This window comes from Chaetomium globosum, genomic scaffold, assembly GCF_000143365.1.
Source record: "Chaetomium globosum CBS 148.51 scaffold_1 genomic scaffold, whole genome shotgun sequence".
Classification (NCBI taxonomy): Eukaryota; Fungi; Ascomycota; class Sordariomycetes; order Sordariales; family Chaetomiaceae; genus Chaetomium; species Chaetomium globosum.
The window spans coordinates 1,977,603-1,995,879 of NT_165976.1; the positions used below are offsets into that span (position 1 = coordinate 1,977,603).

Genomic DNA, 18,277 nt, shown 5'->3' on the forward strand with positions numbered 1-18,277 from the left:
GACTTGGCCAAGGCAAGCGGTATGACTGCCCATTTTGCACAAGGAGGGATAGCAGAAATCCCGATATTGGTGTTACCCCTGAATTTTTCTTGAGCTGAATGAAGTAACCTTCCTTCTAGGCGAGGAGGGGCAAAAGTGCTATGTCGCTATCAAAGTATTACCGCCCTCACCAAGTCCCCGACAAGTACAGTGCTGACCCCCAAGTAGGGCATCGTCTACGACGTAACAGGCAACAAAGCCTACCAGCCAGGCGGCGCATACCACGGTAATAATCCCGGCCATATGCCCTGTCATGCCCTCATTCTCCATCCCCTTTCACCCCCACACTCCCCTTCCCCAATTCCGGCAAGTATACCAACAGCTGACTAACCTGTCACCTCGCGCCTCGCAGTATTTGCCGGCAAGGACGCCTCGCGGGCCTCTCGGCAAGACGTCGACCAAGGCTGAGGATGTCAGCGCTGAGTGGCAGGACAGGTGCTGCCGAGAAAGGAGAAGGGCACACTGAACGACTGGGTGACCTTCTTTCTCGAAGCGGTATAACGTGGTTGGGAAGGTGGAGGGCGCGACAAACTTTGCGGAGTAAGGGATTGGGTCAACTTTGAGATCTGCTTGGCAAGCTACGAGGTAGTGAATTATGAGGGTCATATCCACACCTGTGGTGGTGGTAAGGGATTGAGTGAGGGTCTGAGTTGATGTTTGTGGTTTGCCGTCCCACCCAGAGCCTTTTGTTCTGGAGAGCACGTGTTCGGTGGGCGCCCTTGACCGGTGTCGGGTCCCCAACGGCGCGACGGCCGCTTTATGGCCGTTGGCGTGTGACAATCTCACTGTACTACCGGTGGTCCACAACAGATATTGGAGGGAACGTGGGCGACGTCGGGGCCGGTAGTTGCCACCCCGGTCGATGTGACCCGTAACACAACAACACGGTCTCCTTTCACTGTGTAGCTCACCGGCTGCCAAATCCCGTCATCAAACGAGCCTAAATAACTTGTAGCTGGGGCAAGGAATGCCCACCCAAACCAATTTCCCAGCCCGATGTCGTACGACATATGTGCTTAACGCCTCAGTCCCAACAAGTATGGGCTCCCTCAAAGCATTCCCTCCAAGGAGAACGTCAAACCCCAAAGCAGCTCAAGACGCTTTGGGCCATGTTATAGCGTCGGATCTGCCATTTTGATGTAAGGTACCCGTTGAGTTGCACGGGATGGTATCGCAGCGTGTCCAAGGCGGCACAACACCCCTGTGTATGTGACGCGACACAAAACGATTCGGCTATAAGCCCCCCTGCCCGGAAAAGGAACGTTGAGTACGCGATCTATGCTAACGGCTGCTGGAGTATCAACATATGAGAATAACCTAAGTTTTGCCCGTAGCAGAGGTTTATGTGTGGTGAAGTAATTAGAAGCAATGGTGCCGAATAGAAACGTCGGCGAGGGGAATAAACCTGAAACCAACCAACATAACTTAGGAGCAAACAAGATGAGGAAAACCCGGGTGGAAAGTGTACAATGTAATGCAAGATAAGTACGCTTCCCTAAGCTATATTATCGCACCATGTCATGACAGCCAGCCGTCCACCATCCACGCCCGCCATCCACCCAAAAACCACAACAACAAAGTCAAGGATGAGAAGCCAGTATACAACCAACTGACGCAGACCCCTGGAAGGCCGGCGTGTTTGGAAGCCACAAATTTTGCATTTTACACCGCCAAAATCACCACAGCCAGACGCCAGAGACAATAAAGTACCAAACGTACCCACCACCCTCCCAACAGATGGTAGTCGACCGGTATCTAGCCCTGCCGCAGTCATGGTAATAGCCCTGCTGTAGTTGTGGCTACGTCCCTGCCATAGTCGTGGTGATCGCCCTGCCGCAGCTGCTCAGCGGTCCTGCCGCGGTTGTGGTGATGGCCCTGTTGTAATCGTTAATATGGCTCCATTGGAACTGAAGAAGGTTAGGGGGGGAACGGAGTTGTTGATGCTAACAGTCCTCCTGACTTACAGCCAAATTATTGTTGGGGTGGGCATTGGTGGTTTCCAAAGGCCCTGTCCTTCCGGACGGGAGGGTCCGAAACGTTACTGCCCCTGGCCCTGACGCTGACCCTCACCCTGACCCTGTCCCTGGCTCTGATGGCATGCCGCCCACGCGGCTTGGCAGGGATCGCACAGCCTGCCCTGATGCCAGATCTTGTCGAGCGTCTTCACAAAATCGCAGCGGCGGGTCGGGTGGTTGCGGGCGCGATGGCAGTAGCATACGAGGCCATACCTCGCGTGGCCGCAAGTAAAGATATACTCCTCGTAGGCGCACATGGTGGTTGCTTTTTTGTTTTGCTGGATATCGAGAAGGTGGTGTGTGTGTGTGTGCTTGTTGGCTCACCCCGGGGTCGAGAGTTGGCGGCGTTGGGGGGAAGAGGTTTGCTTGCGTCGGTTCTTGACTGGTGGTAATGTGGCTGGTGGACTTGGATAGCAGCCAGATTTAAGTTAGTGGTTGCTAATACGGCGGTTAGGGTTGATTCTAAAATGGTGAATGTTTTGTGTAGTATGGCTTGTAGACCGCTTGGATGAGCGCCTTATATATGCCCGGGAGTTCCCCTGTTGGCCCTGGGTGATATCGGCCATATCTTGCTCAAAGCCACAGGCGTTGCTTTTGTTTCCGCTCATAGGTAAGCATCACACGCTCCTGCCGAGTCTTGCATGGCCGGCGCCGAAAGATCGTGGCGAGCGTGGGTGGGGACGGAAAGCGCCGCATGTGAGACGGTCTACAATGAGAAGCCGGATGCTGTGATGACGGGGCGTCACAGAGCATTGTCACCAGGCCGGAGGTGATAGATCACTCGCTGTTACAGGATGGGACGAATATCATTCGTGCTTGCGTTGAGCTGGGTCTCATGTATGGCGTCAATGGCGACGACTAGCTGTGTCTGCAAAGCTGACCAAAACCGATTCAGACACGGCGCATCATCCTGCAGCTCAAGGCAAGCTGCACGGAGGGGGTGATGGAACGCATGGGCTCCGGCCCTGAACACGGGGAGATTGGCTGTCCACAAACGCTACTGTGGACCGAGATACAAAGAAATGTGTGGTTGTCAAGTTCAAATCTGAGCTAGGTCTTCAAAGGCCGAAGGCTGCACAGTGTGTTGTTAGAGAAATACCAAAGAAAGCTATTGAGTACATGACTTGACCATCAGACAGGCGAGTAGACTAAATCCCCCGCCGTGTAAGTGGGGGGAAGCAAAGAGCTCAAGGTCTTCCCTCGGCCCGCTTCCGCGGGCGTTTGGCAAGCGAGCCGGGAGCACACAAGGCCCGATTCGGCGGAGTATGGCGAGAGAAAAGGTAGTTGGTGTTCCGCGGCCGTGGCACGGGCCGATCTGAATCTGCAAAGTTAACTGGGATCATCACCTTCGAGAATCTGAACTGCAGTCGAGATATGACCCGCTCCATGCACGATGGGCTGTGGCTTGAGCAAACATGCAGTTCTTGGGCCGACTGCTGGTTGAATCGTGGCTCTTGCATAGAGTCTGATCCAATCCCGGGGTTTCGACGACCACCAAAGCGCAGGGTGAACCTCGGAAACATAAGAACCCGCTGCGGCTGATGACAGGTTGCTCCGGCAGACGGCGGTTCTGCAGGCCGGGGCACTTCCGCGAAGGACCGGACGGGAATAATCGTGTAGTTCCGCGTAGAACATGCCCGCGCCATCCTGTATGCAGGATCCCCACGACCGTGTTGTCTCTCGACACCCAACGTTAGAGCTTGACGTTATGGAAAGTCTAGATTTAATAGAGGGAAATAAAAAGAAAAAAGGCGGCCGGGAGGGGGGCGGAAGGGGAGGGGAGGGGTGGTTCGAAGAGAAAAGTAAAAAGGTAGAAAAGAGAAAGGAACCCAATTGTTGAGGATCAAGATGTATTCGTAATTAAAGTCGTCCTGCACACGAAGTACCTTACTTCCTCCTCGATAAATAATAATAATAATAATAATAATAATAAAAACCTGGGGCCGACAGATCGACGATGAGATAAAACAAATGACCGTAGGTACCATACAGGTAAAATAAATAAATAAATACACCATGGTCGTGCCAGCTTCGCTTAAATAACGTGAACGTGGTTGCGGTTCTTACGCATGTCTGCCCAAAACGATGCCAGTTTGATATCCATGCCTGTGTTGTGCCCGTGTAACAACTACTATGATAAGTGGAAAATGTTGCTGTGGCTTCCCGAGATTGGCTGCCACTGAGTGAGTGAAGAAACCGAACTTGAGCTGCAAGCTCAGAGCCCCGCCCACCGCCTCACGTGACTCGAAGCATTTCTCCTCGCCTTGACCGAGAAGCCAAAAAAGAGCTACCATTGGCCCAAATTGTCTCTGAATTGCAGGCAGAAAGTGCGAGTGAGGCTGCCTGACCACTGGTTCTCCTTACCTTCCATGGTAGGTCGTACATTTGGAGGAGGGGAGGGAGTCTGATCTTGCGCCTCTTTCCATCGGTTCCTTTCATGGCTGCCGCCGCCCTCTTTCCCCTCCATTATCCTCACCTCAAATCTGCAAGACTTATCAGTTTTCACCTGTCGTCATCGTCGAAAAACCACCAAGGACCTTGCTATTTCGCACATTTTGTGAGCGCTTTACAGTTGTTAGTTATTGAGACACGATTAAGACCTGGGAGCACAAATTAGTCCGCGCACCATTCCCGCACTTCGTCGGACATGTCCGGTCGACTCGTGGCAAGGCGTCCACCCGTCTGTCCACCGCAATTTCTGTGAAGCGCATCTGGGCCGTTTTTATTTGCGTTGCCTGTGACGTCTATCTCTCTCGACCTCCTTCCCGACTAGCGAAACGGTGATCCTTCTTCGAGTCCTTCAATCCGATAATTCGGGCCTACATAGTAGGTCCGCCGCCCACTGCCAAGAACCGTGCGAACTTGCAGCCCCTGGTCCCTCCGCGGCCTGGGACGCTGACGCAGGGTCAGCAACAACAACATCACACAACCCACACAACCCACACAACGTGACCGCCGACACCTCCATCATGGCGCAGAATCACCTACGGTTCTCGCAGCAGGAGCAATGCTCGGTATGATACCCATGTAACCCCATCGTGAGATGATGTTCTGATGCCTTCCCTTTTCTCAGCCGTTCACCCTTGACATCTTTGCATCTCCCGCTTCGATCACGATGTCGAGCCCTGGGCGGCCGGCAGACGCCAGCGTACTTCCCTTCACCCAATATGCATCATCCCTATCTGCCCAGGGCCGACACAGCTTTTCGCAAAACCAGGGGCTGGATCCCATCAACCAGTTCATGTACGACCGAGGGCCGTGGAATCCCATCCAGCTGACCGCACCGAGTCCATCCGTTGGGGTACAGTTCAACCAGGGGCTTCCGAGCTTCACCGGCCACCGAAGCGTTCCGCCTTCGGAGGCCGACACTGTCAGCCAGAGCATTGGAGGGATTTTGACAGACTCTGGGTATGGGAGCAACGCCAGGCAGAGCGTGGGCAATCCGTCCGTCTATGGTGAATTGGATCCGATCGTTATTGCCCGCCTTCAGGCCATGGGCCAAGACGATGTTTCATTGAAAGGGGATGCTCAAAAGCGGGAAGCCCGCGGCCCAAGGCCGGTACCGGGTACGTCAAACGGCAAGAGCCTCATTTGTCCAGATTGCGAAGAGCCTGTCAAGACACCCTCGGAACTGAAGTAAGTTCTAGTGACCTGCGGGTTCAGGTCTCGCGCTAACTCGGAATGATCAGGAAACACCAAGCCAGACACACTCGGCCTTGTAAGTGTCACTTTTCAGGATGTACAAAAATGAACGAGGGATTTGCTACCAAGAATGACCTTGATCGACATTTGAAGTCCGTTCACAAGGTAGCCACAAAAGACGAGCCAATCTATCGCTGCAATCTGGATCAATGTAAAGATAAACCCAAAGACTGGCCGAGGCCAGATAATTTCCGGCAACACCTGAAGAGAAAACACGGCTTGGGCAAGGTCGATTTGAGACGCTTTATGTACCGGTATGTCAAGCAACCCGTCCTGGGCCACACCGATACTGACGCGCATGTTCTGCAGGATTCCGTCACCACACCTTGCAAGCCGTGGGCCACCAGAAACCGCCGTTTCAGAAGCACCCATGGTCCCGAGCCCCGATTCAACCTCACAATTATCGTGGGGGGAGATGGATCAGGGCCACGTCGCGCCTGCCAGCCTCATCAATGGACACCCCGGGCTGGCCCAAGCAAACAACATGGCCCCATATTCTAGGCCCCTTTCTTTACAGGAAATAGCCGGCGCCTCCTCGAGCGCCGTTGAACCCCATTACTCAAGCCGGGATTCTGCGGGGCCTGATCAGCTAACCTATGTTTCTCCTTATGCCCTGAGTCAGAGCCGGTTCTTTGGGCAGTTTGATGCTCAAACATCATCACCCGTGGAAGCGGTTCAACTCGAGACGGGCAACACTCGGGGCATCTTGCAGGAAGACGTTCAGTTAGAGGCAGGGACAGTCGAATACACTGCGCCGGATGAAATGGACGTGGATAACCCTACCGAGGAGTCCGCCTCCGAGGATGGCCAACATGACACCGACTCGGAGGGAGATGAGCCACCATGCGGCACAATAGACCTTGAAACCAACATTCCCCGAGACACCGGCGCTCAATACCACGAGGAGGATGGAGTTCAAATTAAACTGTCTCCGTCCCAAGTGCAGTTGGGCGCAGACACACCCCGGCCTACTGAGCTTGACGACGACGAGATGAGCGCTGTCCTTCAGTCATTAATCGAGAAGGGCAAGCTCGGCGAGATGCTGAAGAAACTCGGATACTCGGCGGCGGAGGAGGAGGCCAATATCAAGGATCAAAAGCCAGTGATCGCCTCCTCGACGGCGAGCGAGACCAGCCGCATCAACAAGTGCGAGGAATGCGAGAAGACTTTTACTCGACCCTCTGAGCTCAGGTATGTCACCTCATCTTCTTTTTTCCAAACCAGACATTAACCGTTACTCTCTCATGTTCTATTAGGAAACATATGAAGCGCCACGCAAAACCCTACGCTTGCACGTTTGCCAAGTGTTGCAAGAAGTTCGGTAGCAAAAACGACTGGAAACGGCACGAGAACAGCCAACACTTCCAGCTCGAGATCTGGCGCTGCGCCGAGCAGACGACCGACCGCCCGGATCAACTAGAATGCGGCAAGGTTTGCCATCGCCGGGAATCCCTCAAGTCCCATCTCGAAAAAGACCACGGCATGTACGACCAAGCCATGCTCGACAAGAAACTTAGCGACTGTCGCTTGGGCCGCAACTTTGAGTCGCGCTTTTGGTGCGGCTTCTGCCAAAAGACGATCGAGCCGACTGGCAAGGGGGGTCCTGCGCACAGCGAGCGGTTTGACCACATCGACGACCATTTTAATGGCAAGAATGGCTTACCCAAAGCGGATATCAACAATTGGAAACATATCGATACCGATCCCCTCGACACGCCGGCTAGTTCGCCGGCCAAGAGTAAACGCGTGGGACTCGCGGCTTCTCGGGCGGGCAAGTCTCGCAAGCGGGTCCATGGCGGTACCGATGACAGTCTGCCGAGGGTGAAGCGATTCAAGGATGGCAATGGCAAGGTGTGGTTTTGGCTCTGTGTACGTCCCCCACGTCCCCCTCCCCTAACTTGCCGTCCCCCCAAAATAGTATCAAAGCCAGTTCCTAACCCGACCCACACGTCAGTGTTACTGCCGCGATTACTGGAAGATGAAAACGACCGACTCATGCATGGGCGACGGATGCAACCATATTTTTTGTGACAAGTGCGAGACTTTTAATGGGGACGAGGACATGGGCGAGGCGGATGTCCCAAACCCTGCTCAGAGCGTAGGGAAGGACGGGTTGATGACTTGATGACCTGATGAGATACCCCTGGGAGTTTGAGGTTATTTTGGATAGCATACTACGGGCTTAGAAGGTTTTGGGAGTGATTTGGATAACGGCTTTGTAATATTCCTCTTTCTCGGGGCTTTTTTTTTTTGACATAGGCGGGAAAATATCACGGAGTGCGGATAGAAGACAACGCAAATTGGATTGGATCCCCTTGAGGCTACTAATTCTCTTGTCTTCGTCAACGTCGATTGGACCGGACGTGTTGCTGCTCAGTGGCATCTGTCTCCAGACCAGGTTTCCGCTTCAAAGGGGGCCTTCCTAGGTAGCTTTCCGGATATCGAAATCGTGGATGAGAAGTAACCGCGTGAACGCCTCGCGCATTCGCTGGGCAAAGGGGTGAGCTGCCGGGGAAGCTGGACTTCGTTTTTCTGCTCGGAAGTCAAACACCTCTTGTGTAGTGGTGCATAGCAGGGCTATTGGACAGAAACATGTTTTGCCCGCCCCATAAGCTCTGTCCTCTGTCGTTATCCGCCACCCCGAGGCGCATCTCCCTGCGGCGCGAATCCCACTTACCATCAACCAAATCCAGTTACGCAAACTCACCTGGCCCTAGAAACGAGGTAGACTCCTCCAATTACTCTGGATCGCCAGCCATACCCACCTGCGGCGCCAGAAGCTCGCTTTCTCGACGAACATAATTGCTTCATCCATGGATGTGATCTCTCATAGTCGGCAAGAGACAGCAATCGTTGGCAAGATGCCGCTTGAGCGGGCGATGTTGCTGTGGGAAGACAACATGTTGTCTGGGATTTTCGGCCGTATAACCACTGCTGCCATCCTCGCTCTCGAAGGGTTGGCGTTCCTAGCTTTTGAAAAGACCCTTCCTCCCCTTCATCCCTGATCGACCTTCACCGTCCTCTCCATAGGAGTCTCGGGTTCCTCGGCGATGTTATCAACATGTAAAAATGCGCTCAATAGCAAGGCCCAATAAATAAAATTGCTGGCGTCGCTTCGTTCGTCAGTCGCGCGGCCCTTCGCTACGCTACGGGGCGCTTCCTTCCTCTCTCCCGCTCCTGGCAATTTTCCTGCCCCTCTCCGGAGGACAATCCGGGTCAGGGTTGATTACGGGAGAGACGAAGCGGCAATATCTGTCCATCGGCCAACAACTCCATCTACTTGAGCCGTCTTCTTACACTTAACTATAGCTACTAATCGTTTCTATTCTGCCACTCACGTTACGTATCTACACTCACGTCCTCGCTACTTACAAATCAATTAGACTCCTCTGAGGGAGCCTCCCCCGCCCCTCGCAAGCCGCCTCGAGCAAGACAGTACTGGTATATCCGCTCCGCCGCCCAAGAAGATATCCCACGATGCCCAGGGGGTCCACGATATGTTCCAGTTAATGGTGTACGCTGTGGACGAGCCGTCTTTCTTCGGCGCCTAGGAGGCGTTGAAGACTGAGTTCAAGGACCAACCGGCCATCTGTCGCTATCTCAACAAACAGTGGTTTCCGCTCCGTGAGCAGTGGGCCCACTGCTACACCAAGAAGTATCGCAACTTTGGCTACAAAGCTACATCGCCAGTCGAGTCCACGAATCTCACGACCAAAAGCTATCTCCTCAACAGCCGGTCAGACCTCTTCCGGCTCGTCAAGACTCTCCACGAGATGCACATGAACCAGCGGAAAGAGTTCTTCGAAGTCACCAGTTATCAGAACACCAAGACGAAGCTCCAGTATCTCAGCCGGACTTGGCTCGGCCCCCTGACAACTGCAATCTCATACAAAGGCTTAGACCTTATCAACAGCGAATACAAGCACGCGTTGGCGGCGTTGCCGGCAGAAGATGGCCATCGCTCGACGAAGGAGATTACAGCCCTACCCCCCTGCGACGACGACTTTTGCACGGTTGGCTTGCAGTTTGGTATCCCCTGCCGTCACAAGATCTACCAATTGTTGGTACGAAACAGGACAAGAGAAGAGGGGCGGAAAGAGACCCTTCACGTTCGTGACGTCCATCCTCACTGGCATCTTACGCTTCCTCTCCACGTTGGAGATGCCTACCTTCGAATCAAGGACCCCAAGATGGCCATCCTTCGGCGCCGAGAATGAGCGATGGTATCCGCCGGCGCCTCTCGCAGTGGGAGCTGGAAGGTGATGAGGCAGATGAGGCTCCACGAGAGAGGACTCGACTGGTGATAGCTTCACGGCCAAGAGCGGGTCGACTACTCAGCTCCAACGGCCTTCGGTGGTCTCAAGAGCTACTGGGTCGCTCGCCAGCCGCCACCGCCCCCCGAGCCACGAGATGATACCCCACGAGAGGAGGCGCCACGAGAGGAGGCCGCCGTCGAAGCGCCTGCGCCGGCTCCGAAGAGACGAGGCAGACCCCCAAAGATCAAGGAGACCGCTGCCGTCGAGGCGCCGGCGCAGCCGAGGAAGCGGGGCCGACCCCCGAAGAACAAGGAGACTGCCGCGCCGGAGCCGAAGCGCCAGCGCGCAACACCAAGCAGGGGCCCTCCTGCCGGCACTATTGGAGTAGGAATAGCCTCACAGGGAGGAGTTAGAACACAGGTGGTAGTTGGCGCAACTGGCAAGACAACGAGGTCTGGCAGGCAGGTCCAGTTGACCAAGAAGGCGGCTGAGGCGGGGAGCGCGTGAGTCTGGGCCAGTCAGCAAGAGGAGGCGTTGAGTCCTTGAGATTGCGCGTGTGCATCCAGTTTTGGTGTGTTTTGTTAGATATATAGATGTCTCAATCTTGCCTGTAGGACTGCGCCTGGATTGATTGTCTGTTTTGCTGTGTGGTGTGGCAATCGCTGTTCTGGCTGGCTTGGGGTGGCTGTCTTGTCTGTTCAGAATTTTGGATTTTTTGGATTTCTGGTTCCCCCATACATAACCCTAACCCTATAACCAAAAAAAAGGAGAGGGTATATTTCGACTGTAGGGTTGGGTTCTTTCGACTGTAACTCCCATATATAACCCTAACCCAGGGTAAAAAAGGTACATCCAGCTTTCTGCCACCCGCTGCACCGGCCCACCCAGCATGAATTCTGCCGGCCCAACCGACATCTGCCTTTTCCACCCAACCAAGCCAAACTATCGCCGTCATCTCCGCGCCAGCGATCACGATCGCCAACAGCCGGAATCAATTGCCCCAAGTAAGCGCTATCGATAGGAACTACTAACTAAGATAGCTACGTAGTTAGCCAGACCGGAGGGCAGTTAATTCGATCAATTCTGGCCTCTTCGAGCAATTAAAACGATCTCATTCAATTGAATGTCGGTTTGCGTTGCGACCCACCGATGCGACCGGGGCTGACCGCCTTGGAAAGTGGGGCGAGAAGCAGGTACCGCAGTCGAAAGAGCTGAGACCTACAGTCAAAATATACCCTCTCAAAAAAAGTGATACTACACCCCCATCAAAAAGTGATACTGCACCCCTATCAATTGCCTTTGGGATGGACAGCAGGCTTTGGGACGGACAGCAACCCTTGGGACGGACAGCAAGGCTTTGGATGGATAGACAGTGAGCCTTGAGATGGACACGCAAGGCTTTGGGTGGACAACAAAAACATAGGGTAGGCACAGGTCGGCCTCTCGCGGTGGGTGGTAGCAAAGCTGTTAGAATGCGCAACTTCCCCCTCAGAAGGTAGGCGAATTGCACCCAGATCTTCGCCATCGGCCAGGGGCGCATTCAGCTGGCGCAATTGGTGCTTGTCGGCCTCCTCGAGGAGGATAGGGTCCGCGAAGGCTTCGTCGGCGATATTCGGCGCCAGCGGTTGCTGATTCTCGTCGTCTGTCTTCTTCCATTTGCGCTTGATATTCAACACCACATTCTTGTTGATGTGGAATGCGCAAATCTGCTGGTGAGCGTCCGGAAGGTGGTCTTTTAAAGCGTTTTTCAGCGCCTTATCGAAGTCGGTGATCACCACTCCTGAACTCTCAATACCGTAGTGTAGCTGGCATGCCAGAAGTTGCTGGGCCAACCATCCGAAGCCGTCCTCCCGCTCGTTATCAACAAGGCCGAATGCAGCGTTGAATGTGGTGGTGACGTTCGTTACACCAGTGGCCTGGAAAAGTAGCATACTAAAGCGGTTGGTTTTGTACGTGTTGTCCAACTGCAAAACCAATGGGTATTTCCTCCACATCTCTATGCACCAAGGATAGGTCCAGAAGAGTCCTGTGATCTTGTGGTGATCCGTCGGGTCGATCCGGACGACGTGGTAGGTGCCTGTTTCTCGAAGCATTGTGAGGAGGGCTTGCGTAGGGGTCTTGCCGCCTTGCTTGTCCCGTTGCAGTCGGTCGCGGAGTGGAAAGCTACAGGCCGCGGAGTAGAACTCGTTGGGGGAAATACCGTGGACTTATCACGTGGGATTCCCTCCCTGTCGAGATCCTAGCCGCGCAACCTTCTCCCTCCTCGACAGGGAACGTTGACAAGGTCAACGAGCAGTTAAAGGCGAAAGATATGCGGCCGAGGGGAATTGTTGACAAACTCAACGAACAATTGGGGGCGAAAGATACGCGGATCGCTGGGGTACCCCAAGGCGCGGCGGCAATGACGGCGAAGGGTGACGGAGGCGCCACGGCGGGTGCGATGAGGTGGTGGGATGGTGGGCATGGCATGCGGAGGGCAACGGAGGCGGGGGGGTCGGGAGCAATTACCTATTTCGTGAGACATGTCTTGGAGGCGTTTGCCTGCCTGTCTCGTGTCTGCGTGTGTCTCTGGTCGGGGCAATGGGCCGGTTCTGTCTCTCCTGAAGCATGTACGTAAAGCCGGAGGAATGTTCTATTGTTTCTTCTCCGGTGTATGTGTCCGGCCGGGATGTTGTTTGTTTTCTTTTACCCCTGGCGCATCGACCATGGGCGGGGGATTGGCCAAGTAGCCGCGTGGCTTGGGAGGGAGGATTCGTGTCTCGGACAGAAGAGCTACTTCAGGCACAAGATCGCATGCATGTGTGTGTGTGTGTGTATAGGTTATTTTGGCTCTTGCCTTGATCGCTAAAAGGGGCAACGTTGCTAGTGTAGTCGAATGCCCCCAAAGCGGCGCAGTGTTTCAGGAGATGCCGCTGGGATGGTGCCGGCATACGCTAGTCGGCGTGGCCGGCGAACAACCGGCCCAGTTCAAGGCAGGGCATCATCCAATATGGACGACGCCAGGCGCGTGGACGAGATAGGCTACATGTTTCGGCCTCTCTATGCACGGCTCCTGGATTGGGGGCTGCATGGAGCACATTCTTACACTCAGCCGAGATGAGGATATGACCACTGTCACTCGGGCACCCCGATAGTTAATTAGACTCAACCAACTTTTACACACATTGATACAGTAGCTGATGATGTGGGAGGCCGGGGCTGCCAGAGTCGAGGTAGCAACACTGATGACACAATTCTCGAGCACATTCCAACTTCCAGAACACAGCGAGGGGAGGAAAGGCCAGCGGCGAGTTGTCGTGGTCCTTGGCGAGGCGCTATCGCAGTGGTGACACAAGGTCATACGGTAAAATACCTGAGCAGATTCAGCAATTGTGGCGGCCTGTCGCACCTCTTGGGCTCAGCTCGGGGCCTTGTCTTGAGCCACCTATACACAGTACCGTGGTCCTGGGAAACGGCAGGCTTGCTTGCCGCACGGTTGCTTGTCTGGCGGCTACAACAGCCACGGAAAGGAAGGTTTGCTGGTTCGGGCTTCAACCCGCAAGTTCATTGGTTCTCTGGATCGGTCGGGCTTTAACAACGCCACACACTAGCCGATCACTGATGTGCAGAGACGAGACGAAGGTCGACGTGGTAATGCAGCTCTGAGGCGGCGCAGACGGGAGATGGGAACGGATCGGGAGAGAAGGGGCTTGTATGCGGCTTCTCACGAATCAGTCTTGTCAGATGAGAGTGAGGCGACGGGATCTGAGGGAGATGGGAAGCTGCATGAGAAATTAGAGCCTCTTCCCTGTGTGTTGTCCTCCCGTTTTTCCTTCGTTCCAAGGTTGGTGTTGGCGGTGGCAGGGAGGGCTTCATCCGGTGCTGGACCAGAAGGTCGTACAGAGGCGTCGGCATGGTACCGCATTGGGCGACAAGGGGCCGAATAATGGGAGGGCAGAGCCAGAGTGCTGGGATGGCTTGGGTGGGTGCAATGCCGGGTGTCCGATGATGATGATGATGATGATAAGAATGGCGGCTCTCAATTCGGACTCGGTTGCAGATTTGGGGGTTTCGAGATTGGCATGCCTAACCGCGCAATCCGTTACTGTGTGTGTAGTGTATGTACACAGCGGTTAGTGTGTAGACATATTTAGCAAGAACACACCTTGACTGGGCGATGATGATTACCCCTCGCCTGGCGCCTGGTGAAGTGCCACGGCACAGTTTGAGACGTGGAAAGTGGTCGAACGGATGTTTGCGTTACCGAACCATGCACGGCGACCGAGGAATGATCGATTTGGTCGCAACGACGGCGGCAGCTGCAAACCACCCGGCAGAAGCTGCACACCACGATCGCTGCAAGCAAATTACCGAAAGTGTCAAAGTCGCAGTCAAGAGATCTGCCGACGACGACAATACACCGTCCTTCGTACTTCGTACTTCTCGTCACTCTCGCCCAATCAAATCAGTATTCCAGTTACGAATACCATTGTTACCATCATGTACCTGGGTAGTATTCTCCCGTCTCGGTCTCCCACTGTAGCCACAAATGCAACAGACCCAAAGTTGTCTGAGCTTCTCATCATCAGTGTCTCACCAATCTCGACGGGAAGGAACCCAACTCAGTGTCCGAATCAGCACGCGAAATCTTTCGCAGGCTCACAGGGCTGTAGGCCTCAAACTGTGGCGCTCAACGCGACCCTTCAAGCGGCCCAAAAAGCGGTCCTCGTTCACAACGGAAAGCCCCGCAGGGTCGCGGCAAGCAAGGATACAGATGGGGTTGATTGTGGGGCTATAGGGGCCATCTTTTTTCAGGCGACCATTGCCAAGATAGGTCTCTGAATGCCTCCATCAATTTTTGGATGCCTTTCAAGTTGGGTGCCGCTAGCAAGCGCGCCGCGACCCACCAAGAAACGGTGACTGTGCCAGACCTGTCCGTTATCTTTCCCTCTTTCGATTTCATCATCGTCCTCACTCAATTACATCCCACGCCTGTGTACCACCAACGGGGATAGAAACCTATTGTGGAAAGATGCCGTTCGACCGCGCCAAACAAACAACGAAATTGAGAATCATATCGATGCGGCGCATATTGTAATTCGGATTAAACTCCGAGTGGCGTTTCTATCCTATTCTGACCATGCATTCACGCGCTCATGGCCGAGAGAGGTTGGGGGCTGTTTTGACAAAAACCACATTTCTAATCCGCTGTTCAATCTCGGTTTGTGCGAGGCCTGACGAGAAGGACACAGAGCTAAGGTTCCACCGCCGATTGAGTTGCCTCGCTGCCGCATTGCCAACAAACAGCCTCCCTACCCGACTTAATTCCCACGTCGACACAGTCCCTACCTAAGGTACCTACATAGAAGAGCCGCAAAGGCGTTGATACTCACTCCCACCTACCAACCTGCTATTCCGGTTGGTCTATCGTTGAACAGCCAGGCCCGTCCCTCTCCACCCGGAGTGTGGCTTGTGTATGTAGTGGACATACCCATGTACAGATATTCAAACGTCACCGTCTTCCACGTCGAATACCTTCCCGTGGGCCGCGGACAACGCCCCCTTCCGTCCCCAAGATAACCTAACCTGTGGAAGATTCGGAAACAAGACGGCGGGTTTTCAGGACGGTCCACGGATTCCCGCCGTGTCCCTTCTGATCAGCTGTTGGCTGCCCTTAACTGCGCTCGTGCGGCACAGCCATATGGACGATCCACACGTTGACGCCAACACCGGCTCTCAGGGGTGCAGGAGACGGAAGTGCGTGCAGCTGCAAGCCAACACTCGCGAAAGCCAAGACGGCCTTGCTCAGCCCCGGCGGGCGACTGCGCTTGTCTCCCCCGAGTACGTACTTTTGTCACTTGCCGTTGTTAGACTGCGGGGAAGATACAGATGCGGCTCTGCGCACTCGAGAACACACTCCCCTCCGCAACAATCGAGGGGGGAAACTGAGCTGCCACAGAGACCGGGGAGACCCCCCGCCCCACCCTTGGACCGCCGGAAGAGATGACGCCCCCTGGAGGAAGAGGTTCGCACCCATGGCCCCTCCATCTCGTCCGTATGTACATACGTACACGTACACAGTATGCTTTCCGTCCGTTGACAAGCAACAAACCATGCCCAAATGTCCATCTTTCCTCTCGAAACTGCGCCTTCCCGCTTTCCATGTGGCAGACCCGCTTCGCTCTTCGTCGAGTCGAGGGCAAGCCCATGACCACCCCTTGGCCCCCCCCGTACCTTGACCATACATATATCCTACCACCGCCGCATTGTTGTCCCCTGCTGCTCTCAAACCGGAAAGTGCTTTAGCATCACCACTCACAAACACTCATTTCCTCATTTCCCACCACGATTACTCCTCGCGTCTAAACCAACGTTGCCGTCCAGAGGACACCCATCTCGTCCGTTACCGTTCTAGGCACAAGGTTGAAAAGCCTTTCCGCTCCCGCCATGGTCAACCCCTACGTTCTCGGGGGAGCTGCCTTCCCTGAAGAAGACCCGTCCTTCATGAATCAGCCTTACAATGGGTTTGAAGATGGCCTCGGAGACTCGAATAGAATAACGTTCATCGACCCTGAGCTTCAGACTCCCTCGTCGACTTCCTATGGCAACCCCTGGGCCGCTCCTGTTCACCAATCCCTCAAAGAGAACCACGCGGCATACTTTGTCGGCGATCTCCAAAGGCGAGCCCCCGGCCACACGCCTCTCCGCCCAGCAATCAGCCTCCCGCCGGCATCGTCGTCTTATGCCCGCTGCCCGAGCCCCCTCTCGTCCATTGAGCTGTCGCCGCCCGGTAGTGGACTTAGCCCTCCGCCGGATACCGAGTCGTTCCACGACGGCTACCCCATGACCCCGCCTGACACGAACTTGCTCTCACCCTTCCCGGGATTCCTGCCCTTGGAGCCGACCGCCCACGCCATCCAGTTTACGAGCATGGGACCCGCCTGCGTGAATCTCTTCGAAGTCAACTCCACCCAGCAACTAGAGTACAGCGAGAGCGACAACGGAGTCACCGACTTTGACTTTACCCCTGTCCCGAACTACTTCGACGACCACGTCAGCCACGATCCGGAGCCGCCACAGAGCGCCGTTGGTCTCGAGTTTACTAGTAACCGGGCTGGGGCTGGAATCCATGCGATCAATCGCCCAGGGGCAGATGGAGATTCCAAGCCAGTACCCGCCCTTGGATGAGGAGGCAGGCTCAGAAGGCGAACCCCTAGGCAAGCGCCGATACGACGACGACAACGACGACGAGGAGGATTACCGGCCGACCAAGAAGCAGAGGAGGAGCGGCCGAACACCAGCGCGGCGCGGGGACAAGATAGCCATCGCCGCTACCGCCTCACCCGCCCGGCGAACACGCGCCCGAGGCGCCAACGCCGCGGGGCCCCGTCGGCCGAGCCCCCTCTCTGCTGGCAACAAAGCCCGGCTCAGCTGCCCGGACTGCAAAAAGACCAGCTTCAGCTCGCAGTCGGACCTCGACGCCCACCTCAACAAGGAACACCGCCGGCCCTTCAACTGCGTCTTCGACTTTGCCGGCTGCAACTCGACCTTCGCCAACAAAAACGAATGGAAGCGCCACGTCACGACCCAGCACCTCCTCCTCAACTATCTGGGTCTGCACCGAAGGCACCTGCGCCAAAGCCAACACCCAAGACCAAACCCACACCCCCTCCAGTCCCTCCACCACCACCACCACCACCACCACCACCACCACCACCGCCTCCTCCCAGCCCACCGGCGCCATCTTCAACCGCAAAGACCTTTTCACCCAACACCTCAAACGCATGCACACCCCCAAAGAACTCAAAGACGTCCCCCCTTCCACCACCACCACCAAATCCACCCCCACCACCACCCCCTCCACGACAACAACCCCAAACACCCTCACCCAATGGACCGCCCGCCTCAAGCACCTCCAAGCCACCTCCATCCGCCCGCGCTGCCAGCTGCCCAAGTACATGCGGTGCCCGGTCCCTCACTGCACGGCGCCGCCCTTCCGCGGCGACGGCGCCTGGAACGACCGCATGGAGCACGTGGCTAAGCACATGGATCGCGCGGCGCGCGGTAGCAGTACTACCGGTGTTGGTGGGGAGGGCGGGGGTAGGGTGGTGTTTGGGGGCAAGGGGGATCGCACGCTGGTGGAGTGGGCGAGTAGTAGGGAGGTGGCGATTATTATTCCCGCGGGGGGAGGGTGGGGATGATGGAGAAAGGGGGGGGTCGCCGGCCACGGCGAGTGGATGTTTGAAGGCTCTCTTTGATGACGGGGCCTGGGGGGAATGTGGGGGG

At 55.4% G+C, this 18,277-nt stretch overlaps 5 protein-coding genes across 5 annotated transcripts; 3 read left to right on the forward strand and 2 right to left on the reverse strand.

Moving 5' to 3' along the window:
* Positions 1-1,398: 1,398 nt before the first annotated feature.
* CHGG_00652 (uncharacterized protein) lies at positions 1,399-2,311 on the reverse strand (the record flags this gene model as incomplete). The annotated part of the gene is made up of 3 exons (XM_001219872.1): positions 1,399-1,444; positions 1,759-1,800; positions 2,082-2,311. 3 exons carry the CDS (start codon positions 2,309-2,311, stop codon positions 1,399-1,401), a joined length of 318 nt encoding a protein of 105 aa, XP_001219873.1.
* A 2,712-nt stretch (positions 2,312-5,023) lies between these two features.
* Positions 5,024-7,881, forward strand: CHGG_00653 (uncharacterized protein; the record flags this gene model as incomplete). The annotated part of the gene is made up of 5 exons (XM_001219873.1): positions 5,024-5,068; positions 5,128-5,690; positions 6,021-6,947; positions 7,013-7,625; positions 7,711-7,881. 5 exons carry the CDS (start codon positions 5,024-5,026, stop codon positions 7,879-7,881), a joined length of 2,319 nt encoding a protein of 772 aa, XP_001219874.1.
* A 1,648-nt stretch (positions 7,882-9,529) lies between these two features.
* On the forward strand, positions 9,530-10,519 carry CHGG_00654 (uncharacterized protein; the record flags this gene model as incomplete). Its single annotated transcript, XM_001219874.1, has 2 exons — positions 9,530-9,820; positions 10,064-10,519. 2 exons carry the CDS (start codon positions 9,530-9,532, stop codon positions 10,517-10,519), a joined length of 747 nt encoding a protein of 248 aa, XP_001219875.1.
* Positions 10,520-11,301: 782 nt separating this feature from the next.
* Positions 11,302-12,105, reverse strand: CHGG_00655 (uncharacterized protein; the record flags this gene model as incomplete). Its single annotated transcript, XM_001219875.1, has 1 exon — positions 11,302-12,105. The coding sequence occupies one exon, from the start codon at positions 12,103-12,105 to the stop codon at positions 11,302-11,304; it is 804 nt and encodes a 267-aa protein (XP_001219876.1).
* Positions 12,106-16,438: 4,333 nt separating this feature from the next.
* On the forward strand, positions 16,439-18,192 carry CHGG_00656 (uncharacterized protein; the record flags this gene model as incomplete). Its single annotated transcript, XM_001219876.1, has 2 exons — positions 16,439-17,096; positions 17,618-18,192. The coding sequence occupies 2 exons, from the start codon at positions 16,439-16,441 to the stop codon at positions 18,190-18,192; spliced, it is 1,233 nt and encodes a 410-aa protein (XP_001219877.1).
* Positions 18,193-18,277: the final 85 nt, after the last annotated feature.